Source organism: Propithecus coquereli, unplaced genomic scaffold, assembly GCF_000956105.1.
Source record: "Propithecus coquereli isolate 6110/MARCELLA unplaced genomic scaffold, Pcoq_1.0 Scaffold92, whole genome shotgun sequence".
In the NCBI taxonomy this organism is placed as follows: domain Eukaryota; kingdom Metazoa; phylum Chordata; class Mammalia; order Primates; family Indriidae; genus Propithecus; species Propithecus coquereli.
The window spans coordinates 5,745,752-5,756,407 of record NW_012155507.1 but is presented as its reverse complement, the minus strand read 5'-3'; the positions used below and the strand labels follow the sequence as shown (position 1 = coordinate 5,756,407).

Below are 10,656 nucleotides of genomic sequence, written 5' to 3'. Positions count from 1 at the left end.
AAAAAACCTTCTAATGTATAGTCAAGAAACTTCAATACAGCAAAAATTTAGGTAAAAGAGGCAGCCAATTGGCTCCCTTTTCAACGAGATAGTAGAAAGCTGACACAACAATGAGATGCATCTAAGCTAAATGGACCTTATATTTAGATTGATCCAGAGATAAAATACTAAGTATACTTAAAATATTATAGCTAAAGGGGTTAAATGTCCTATAATCTGTCCAAAAATAAAAATCATTTGGCTTAGGGTTTCATTTTGTCTTTAATGTTTCTCTGGTCACTTGACAAGCAACCAAGAGGACTCGTGAGACTGCAGGAGCAAAGACCCTCCCTCCTTACCCTACCCTTCCCCCAGCCAAATGTATAACCTTGGACATCAGGCAACAAATGAAGGTCCTGAGGTTTGATGAAAAGAGCTCCGATTCTGAGAGACATGGTAAGGAGGTTAGAACCTAGGCCAAAAAGATACTGGACCAGCCGGGCATGGTAGCTCATGCCTGTAAATCCTAGCACTCTGGGAGGCCGAGGCAGGTGGATCATTTGAGCTCAGGAGTTCGAGACCAGCCTGAGCAACAGCGAGACCCCTGTCTCTACTTAAAAAAAAAATAGAAAGAAATTAGCTGGACAACATATATATATATAAATTAGCCGGGCATGGTGACGCATGCCTGTAGTCCCAGCTACTTGGGAGGCTGAGGCAGTAGGATTGCTTGAACCCAGGAGTTTGAGGTTGCTGTGAGCTAGGCTGACGCCACGGCACTCTAGCCAGGGCAACAGAGTGAGATTCTGTCTTAAAAAAAAAAAAAAAAAAAAAAAGATACTGGACCACTAAAACTCAAAACCAGAAGAATCATTTTCATTCTCCAAAACCAAGCTCAAGTAAGCTGACTCCATGATTAGTTTTTCACCAGAACTTTTGATTTAGAGCAAGGATCAGCAAACTATGGCCTGTGGGCTAAATACATTCAGCTGTCTGTTTTTTTTAAATAAAGTTTTACCAGAACACAGTCACACATTTATTTATGTACTATCTATGACTGCTTTCACACTACAATGGCAGAGCTGAGTAGCTGCAACAGAAACCATATGGTCCACAAAGCCAAAAAATATTTACTATCTCACCCTTTACAGAAAACATTTGCTGACCACTGATTTAGAAGAAAGGAAAAGAAAGAACACCTAACAATCACTTTTTTAAAATTATATATTTAAGGTGTACTGCATGATGTTTTGATTTTTCAAAGGGCATCCAGAAATGTAGAATGCTTACAGTTTAGTTCAGCAATCAAGAGAGTCCACCTCTGATATCCTTTCCTCTAAATTCTAAAAGTTACTTTTCACCATCTTGAAGCAAGGACGACTTTTATGAGGTCTATGACCTGGCAGCTCAAGAGTGTACTAATCATTATTAATTCCTATTTAATAAGTTGTTCAAATTTAGTTTCAGAGTTGACCCAAACACACCACCAAGCAGATTCACAATGGTTCTGCTTCCTTGCTTGCTCATGCACTAAATAGCCCCAGGCTATCTGACAGGATATAAACATTTTGACTACCAGAATCTTTTAGGGAGCAAATAACTATCTTTTAACTAAAGGATGATAAGGATTTCTCCTGATCAGTCCAAGTACCCTGAACCTAAGTGTACCTAAAATGCATACCTCCCAAACAAGGTATCAGTTTCTGACAATGGCTGGTTAGGAGATCAGGCCTGAGATATTTTTATATGAGGTATCACCTGTCTACATTGTTCCTAAACAGAAAACAATAGGAATAAACACAGAGAAACTCATCCAATGAGATCATGAAAAATAGGATGCTGTCTCAGTGAGCTTTTCTGGCCAGATGAGACAAGGCCTGGATAGAGTTTACACTAAGAGGGAATCCAATAAATGCTAACATTGAAGGAATACTTATTGAAGTCTTAACCTCAATTTTCACATCAATGAAAAGTTCTTTTTTCAGACAACTGGGGGAGGGGGAGTCATCCAGCCAGAGAGAATCAAACACTGAGCCAGGGAGATGAACTTTCTAAAATTCTCCATTGTCAAGGGAAAAGAAACTAAGAATCACTATAAACTATATAAGAAAGGGGAAGAAATTCACTCATTTTTCACCCAGTGTTTATTGAGCACCCACATACCAGGCATTAAAGATAAGGTACTAAACCAAACAGACAAAAACCCCTGTCCTCATGGAGCTTACATGGAGGTGGGGAACACATAGCATATTATATAGTGATAAGTGCTAAAAAGAAAAATAACCAGGGAACAATAGGGAGTATTGACAACCGGGGTGGCCAGGGAAAGCTTCACTGACAAGGTGATATTTGAATGCTTCTGGCCTAGCATGGCTTCATTGTATGCTTGATGGCTTAAAACAGAGATTTAGCCCAAGAAATAAAATTGTTTATACTCATGGAGTGTGCGTCATGACCTTGCAGTTCTGTCACATTGTTCTTCTGAAATAGTAATATAACCTATTCTCTATGAGCGCAAAGTTCAAGAAAAATAGTGTACGTTTTCCAGTTAGGTAAACGCACACCTTCAAGAAAACCCCTCTTTGAAATGCTCCCAAAATAAAAAAGAATGAAAAAGCATAAACTCATAAGGACAAAAAAATAGAAGAAACAGAGATGTCAACAAAAAAGGAAATAAAGAAAAAAAGCAATTGAGGAGCTTATGTAGCACAGAATTTTTATGTGGGGAATACTATCTTAAGTACATGACAGGATACAAGAAAAGACAAACTTTTAACAAAGCAGTACTGAAAGCTTCTCAAGCTGGATCAAAAAACACTTCAGGAAAAACATAGAGACTACTCTGGAAAGAAGAAAAAGGAACCCCTACAGGAGGGTTTTTTAAAGTGGGTCACTGCCACCCAGAGAAGAGTCCCACAGCCCTAGAGGACCATCCATCTTGATGTTAAATTGACAACAGGAAGATGTAGCAAAGAAAATACATCAGCTGCCAGAACTAGACTAACTTCAAAGAAAATGGTATATTTAAACTGAAAGCTACCTTTGCTTGTTGGTAAGAACAAAAATGATTGTAATAAATATAGTTTTATTTGGGTTCCTACACAAATCATTAGAGGAAGGGGATAAACATTGGGACACTTCCTCTCTCTTTCTTAGTCATACATAAACTCCAAAAAGAAAACGGAGAAGCTGAGGATAAGCATCCCCTAAGATATAACTAGTGAGGCAGGAAATATGACTTCTCTGGCAGATCTCAAAACCTAAGACACCTCAGTGTTGCAAAATCTTCCTAAGATAGCATAACACCCAACAAATAATAGCAAAAATTCTTTCCACCCTTGGGAAATCAGGATTATCCTATTTTTCTAGCACTAATTCCTCTTTTCTACAGAAGTCAACCACTTCCTCTAAATGTTCAATGCAAAGAAAAAGGAAAAGAGAATGCTACAGAAATTCTGTTTAAAAGGTAGTGAGAAAACACTTTCCTTATCTATAACACTTCTGCATCATCTGCTGCATTTCCTTTAAGAGGCTACTGTAAAGATAAAATAAGATGTGCATCAAAGTCCCTTCTAAAGTATTTTAAAGTCAAGTTCAAAAGAATTATACATCTTCATGTTTCAAAAGTTCACTGAAGATTTACCATATTAAAGTTTTCACATTTGCTTATTTTCTGCCTCCCATAAAATGATTAAGAAATACTTAAAATTAAATATGTAAAAATTAAATATAAAAATATGAGAGCAGGACCTACTATAACAGTAATATAATGTAACAGAAAGATTTATCATAAATATCATGCTAAATTTTATAATTACTGGTAAAATACTAAAAGTACAAACTAGTCACTTCTCTCATTTCTTAATTGAAAAAAATCATATGGAACATACTCATTTTGTCTTTATGGAATATTCTCCAACAGTTAAAAAAACTTAATAACATATAGTATATGGATACGTCTTACCTATTAAAGATTTGATATTTTCTAAGATTAAATCACTAGTAATATTGCCAGATAAATCTTGACCCAATTCAGCAATCAGCTTGGCATAGCCTTCATTCTCTTCTCTTAATAAATTGAATTTTTGCTGCTTATAACTGAAATCAGATAAATATCATTAAGGGGATAAAATTAATTTCAACTAAACTTTGACAGAGTACTGTATTCTTGTCATTGAATTGTCTTATCTCTAACTTACAAAAATCATAAGAATAGTTGTTGAAAGTTTACCTCTGTGTATCTTTTAGGGTAGAAAATAACAGTGGTTCATATGAGAAGCCCAATGTTAATTACATAGGGAAAATCAGTAACACAAGAAAAGGAACAATATCAAGGAACAATAATATACCATCATTTTCATCACTAAGAATATACCCTGAGTATAGCTATAGTCATAAATTATTTTATTGCTAACAATAAAAGCATTAAATATTATTTTAACTTCGAATATGGCCAAAATTAACATTGGTTTTACACAGGTAAAACTCACTGATGACTCAATCTTAGGCTACTTTTAGAAGGCAAAAAACATGAGACACACTAACACCGCAAACAAAATCTTCAACGTGCCTTTAAAAACTGCTAGTATTCAAAATAAGAACTAAAAAAAATACTCAACTACTTGATTTGCAACATAAGATACATGTACTTACAAGAGTTTTGTCTTGATTTTCACTGACTTTTGATTGAATTGCTGTGATTGTTTAATAAGCCCTAATGATTCCAGTGTTTCTGGATCCAGGCGTTCCTTTAGAACTGTGTCTGAAACTAAATACTGTATTAAAAAATATTAAAGGTCATTTATAGCATTCCAACTATGCATCCACAATTTTTCCCAAATAATACAAAAATCACATTCTACATATATCAACTTACAATTTATAAAAAGGCTTAGAACTTTAACAAAAATGATGACTCTAAATATTGGAATAAATAATAAACAGTTCCTTCAAAAACTTCACTAATTTTCACTTAATATAGCACTTCAGCATTCTTTAGTTTCTACTATAAGTCAAATTCTGGTACAGCAAAGACAAGGATCTTCTTCCAGGTTTGAGTAATGGACTTTTTCCTTGCTTGTAAATTTATGAATGTAATGGTTTACTAGGCAATGATTATGACAGGTTCTAGAATTTAGTATGTTTAAACTACCTCCATTCTTGTTCTCCGATGCCTAATAAAGAATTTATGAAAAAATTGTCAGTTTAAAACCTGTCTACAATCATTTCTACTTACTTTATAGATGCTTACTTTTTTCTTAGGAAATTATTAGGTCAAGAATATCACCAAAGGTTTCATATGTATAGATAATTTAAGTGATGATAGATAACATGCTTATTTCATAGAAATAGCATGTTTAATTTCAGAAAACATTCCATTTCAAAACCCAAATCTCACCTAATTAATAGTCAACTGAATATCAATATCTTCTTCCATTAACTGTGATTGCAACTGCTCAATACAAATTTTAAAAAGAGAAAGTATTTTTTAAAACTTACCAAACACGCTAATACCAACTGTGTAAAACAGTCTCTCTTGCTTTTTTCTTCTAAACAATTTGTCTCAATATCTATAATGATGAAGAAAAAAAGATGAAATTCTGATTATTTTAGACTCTAGCACTAAAATAAGATACTTATTTTCTTTAAAACTAGCTAATTTTAAAATGCCTCAAACTGAATTTGGAAAAATTTAAAACTGTGGTAACATGAAATATCCTTCCTATGCACAAGGAATGCTTTAATTTCTCCTGAAATTGGAGAATGACCCTGTAACCTAAAACATGTCCATAAAATACTAAGTCAATTACATAGAAGCTACCGGCTGTGGCACCAGAAGCAACAAAGTTTCAAAAAAAATATTGTTCACAAAAAAGGAAATATTCAAGCAAAGTTTAAATGATAACTTGTTGGAGATGCTTAAAAAGGGATTCTTTCCTTAAGTGGAAAGTTGACTGGGAGACAACAAAGAGCTCTTCTAACTCTAAAGATCCTAATACTCCTAAAGACCAAACCCTTAACCTTAGCACCTTGGTCAAACTACCGTGTTCTAGCCAAGCTACCTGGCCACCACCCCCGTGAAAAGACAATATTAAAATATATTTTTAGGCCAATCGCGGTGGCTCACGCCTGTAATCCTAGCACTCTGGGAGGCCAAGGCGGGAGGATTGCTTGAGGTCAGGAGTTTGAGACCAGCTGAGCAAGAGCAAGACCCCATATCTACTAAAAATAGAAAGAAATTGGCCAAACAACTAAAAATAGAAAAAATTAGCCAGGCGTGGTGGTGCGTGCCTGTAATCCCAGCTACCCGGGAGGCTGAGGCAGGAGGATCGCTTGAGCCTAGGAGTTTGAGGTTGCTGTGAGCTAGGCTGACGCCACAGCACTCCAGCCCGGGCAAGAGAGTGAGATTCTGTTTCAAAAAATATATATATATATATATTAGAAGATATTTTTAACATCCTATTTTGAATTATAATTCTAGTCAGGAAACAAAAATTTATTCAAGAATTTCATTTTCTTCCTACTGAAATATTTAAAAACTGAGACCTCAAGTTTCAGTTAATTACTGAGAAGATTTTGATCTGGGTGTGGAGGATATAAAACAATTAGCACTAAATGCCAAGCATCAAAAATTTCAGCCAGGATGGGTAGGATTACAAACAAGGTTGATCTCAGGATTATTACTTTAACTAACTGATTACATACTATTAACCTATTTTTAAAGTCAACTGATAATTTAGAAAGTGCTATAAAGAGAGGCACCGGTTTTAGTGAAATAATAAAAATTATCCTCTACATGTTCTACTAACACTGAGAATCAAAAGAAAGGGGGACTTATCATCAAACATATCCACATTTTCCTGGCCCTTCTCCACTTTCCCTTCTTGGAGAGTTATCACTTCCCCATATCCTGGCCACTGTAGCTAAGCACACAGCTCAAGTGTATTAAGGAAATTTTAGGGTATATTTTATGCAATGTAAATTGCAGTACAATTTCAATTTCTCATTAAGACTTTTAACACATTAACTGCCATGTGAGTTGTATTTAACTCACGCTAGTTTTGAGCCAGGGGCCTCGTGAAGCATATGTAACTCACACATCTGTTCTCCTTGGGAGCCATGTGAACTATTTTTCAAGTTGCATATAACTCACACAGAGAAAACAATAAAAAATAACAAATTTTTCATTAAATTAGAAAGGATCATTTTGTTTTTGAAGTTTTTATCCTATTTTCATAATAAAACACCATGGCCCCAAGGAAAAAATTTTTTTTTCTAGTGTGACAGTCAATGTGTTAATCTGCCCCATGCACCCACAAATGCACTTTTGAGGGGAACCTGGTGCTAAACCAATGTGTTAATCTGTGTGTATCTCATCAGTCTTTTTCAGGAACTCACAGTTGTCACCCGGTTATCTGGTTTTCTGGTTCCTCCTCAGCCTAAAACTTCAAGGATACTAATCTTAGGGGGTAGGGACTAAACTGGGCTCATTATTTTAACCAATATCTATCTACCCTCCAGGGTCCTAAAGTCTCTAAGATCTAGCCCCAAGGTCCCTAAGATCTGGGAACCTGGTAGCAGATGCATCCTCTTCAAGTCAAGTCTGCTCCCCTCTCGGTCACCTGACCTGATTAAAACACCATTCTCTTGAGTTCTAACCATGTTAGCAAAGGCTTAACAGGACTTCAGTAAATTTCCTAACTGAGCTGTCTCAACAATCAACACAGGACTCTATTATCCCAACTGTGCTTTCCCTGTTTCCTTTATTCTTTTTGTTCAAACTCATAACACCATTCTAATAAACTCATTTATTATCCCTGACTACTCTACCCTGAGTAAGTTCTTTTTAACTTCCCTATGATTTTACTAAAAAGCTCTTAGCCATTTTCAACTCTAGTCCCCAATTATCACCAACTACCTATCCCAGCTCTGAGGTCCCATCAGTGCATCAAGTTACGTCAGACTCCGCCCTTTCAGATTACTACAGCATTCATGCACACCCTCACATAATCACTCTATTAAAGAAAGTTTCTATCTTAACCTGGAACATATAACAGCACTGATTTCCCTTATACTCTTAACATGTTAGAAAGACAACATGATGTAGTAAAAAGATCACAGGCTGTGGAGCCAAAGGGATCCAGGCTCAGATCCTGCCTTACTGGCTATGCGGCCTTGAAATATCACCACTTCTCTGAACCTCATTTTTCTGATCTGTACACCTACCCTGCAGAAGTTGCTGTGAAGATTAAAATGAAATTAAATGCTTAACACAATGTCTAGAACATGGACAGTGCTCCAAAAGTAGCACTTACAATTATTACTATTATCATTATTGTCATCATCATCATTATTATTAGAGATAGCTTGCGTTCTCACTCCTATTCCCCTATCTTGATCTGTGGTCACCCTTGGATCAATTTTTTTTCTGCCAAGGGTGGGGGTGTGGGTGAGGGGGCAGGTGAGGGAAATTCTCTTTCCAAGTTTGCTGTCCTAATCTTGCTTGTAAAAATGGACTGGATAGGCTAAAAGAAATTTCCCAAGAGCAACCAAACATCATCTTCATGAATTCATGTTACTAGTAAAAAGCAATGACTTGTAACAATAATTCGTATTACTAAATAACTATGAAGGGAAAATATATCCTAATAAAATAAGTCAATAAAGAAATTACTAGAACTAGTTAAGCTGATACTTGATGATTATCCAAAGAAAGACATAAAATACACTCCTGACACTATCAAGGAACAGGTTCCACAAAATATTACCTACAAATAAATCTTTCAGTCTTACAAATTTAGAGTAAAAACAATTTTTTAAATTGAAACTTGTTTCACGTTATATTTATTTGTAAAATAATGTAATATCTTTAGTGCCTAAAGATAATTCAAAAATTAAGCTTAAAAGGTTTTTCTGGTTGGCATAAATCAATCAATCCAATAGACAGCAAGAACATATACTTTATCATTCAATCCAGGACAGTTCTGAGAGTGAAAGAGGGGACTATTCATAATTATGACAAGGAAAACAAAACTGAGACATATGGTATCTCATCAATGGTCTACTCTTTTCATTTATCACTCACAGTCCACATATATTTTGACCTATTCCCAACATTACCACTGTTATGAAATCTGGAACATCCTGAAGGATCAAGCACCAGCATTTGTATTTTTTGAGACCAAATTCTAGATTCTCAGTAAGACATCTAAGTAATTTATCTAATTCTAGGAATTAAGATTAATGAGCTAAAATAATTCATTTCAGTTTGACAAACATTCAGAGGATAAGTTTTATTTTAAAGTGAATATGATAATGTCTGGCAGTGTTTTATGTTAGAGTCAAAGTTATAAAGTTATAGAAAGTACAAGACTGATGGAGAAAACTGTGTTCAAAGTTACTTTAATCCAGATCTAAAATTAGAAAAATAAATGTGTAATGCAGATTATTTTTTAAATCCATGCTTCCCATGGAGGACACCACCTTTTGTTCTTTTTTGTTTGTTTTGAGACAGAGTCTCACTCTGTTGTCCCAGGCTAGAGGGCCGTGGCATCAGCCTAGCTCACAGAAACCTCAAACTCCTGACCTCAAGTGATCCTCCTGTCTCGGCCTCCCAGAGTGCTAGGATTACAGGTATGAGCTACCATGCCTGGCCACCTTTTGTTCTAAGTCAAAGAAATATTCCATTTTTATCTTGTATGAATTCTTATTTATTCTGGACAAATAGAGAAGTTACTATTTACAAAGCTGGTTCTTCATCCTCAAAAGTACTTTTGATTACTTTGGCTTTTCTTGCTCTTTCTAAAATTAAGACTCAAAAGAGTATAACAGCAAAGTACCTCGAGTGTCCTAAATTTGAGATTCTGACATCATTCACTGAAAACCTGTATTGAATAAGATTAATTATTTAGTTACTGAAATCTCAATAATTCAGACTAACAATGTCTGAATTGGCTTTTTTACTTGAAAACTTGGCTTTTTTACTTGAAATGACTTAATTTAGCTCAAATTTATATAAATATACATTGTCAAAAACTCAATTTGAATTATGTTCTAAAGCTAGTTTATAAACGGTGACTGTAATGACAAAATTTAACTTAAAATACAAAATTCTCTGTAAAGTAAAAACAATTTGCTCCTAGATTCATAGAAACATTTGTAAAATTCTGAGTTTGAAATAAAGCAGTTTATTTAACAGTACATCAATTTACCAAACAGAATTATGTTACAGGTGAAATAAAGGCTTAATACCTACCTAATATGCAGAATACGTCTGCAAGAATGGAAGGCATATCCTCTCGAAATTCCTAATTTTAAAATATAATTACAGTAAATACCAGAACAGCACACAGCCAAGTATTATGGTTTCAGAATAACACCTTCCAATGAAACTTAAAAACTAACAAAACCCCAACATCATTACATTCACAAATATTAATATTCTTCAAGTTAAAGTTTTGTAGTAAAAAGGAGATAACAGTAAGGAAAAAATGTTTAAATATCTACCATGAAGTAACTTGACTAAAAAACAGAAACCTAAATAAGCACCTTAGGAAATATTAAAGAAGACAAATGAATAACATTTTTCCAATGAAGTTTCATGTTAGAAACCAATGGAATTTAGAGTACTTCACACCCACCTAAAAGAAGACTGTTAACAATGGTACATTTTTCAGC

General features: G+C 34.8%; 1 protein-coding gene across 1 annotated transcript in view; it reads right to left on the bottom strand.

Moving 5' to 3' along the window:
- Positions 1-10,272, bottom strand: part of THOC2 (THO complex 2) — an 89,992-nt gene extending 79,720 nt beyond the window's left edge. Inside the window, exons 1-4 of the mRNA XM_012664850.1 lie at positions 10,235-10,272; positions 5,479-5,549; positions 4,633-4,754; positions 3,944-4,077 (exon numbers count right to left, since the gene is read on the bottom strand). Coding sequence (XP_012520304.1) covers positions 3,944-4,077; positions 4,633-4,754; positions 5,479-5,549; positions 10,235-10,271 — 364 coding nt within the window. The 5' untranslated portion in view covers position 10,272. The remainder of the gene's footprint in view (positions 1-3,943; positions 4,078-4,632; positions 4,755-5,478; positions 5,550-10,234) is intronic.
- Positions 10,273-10,656: the final 384 nt, after the last annotated feature.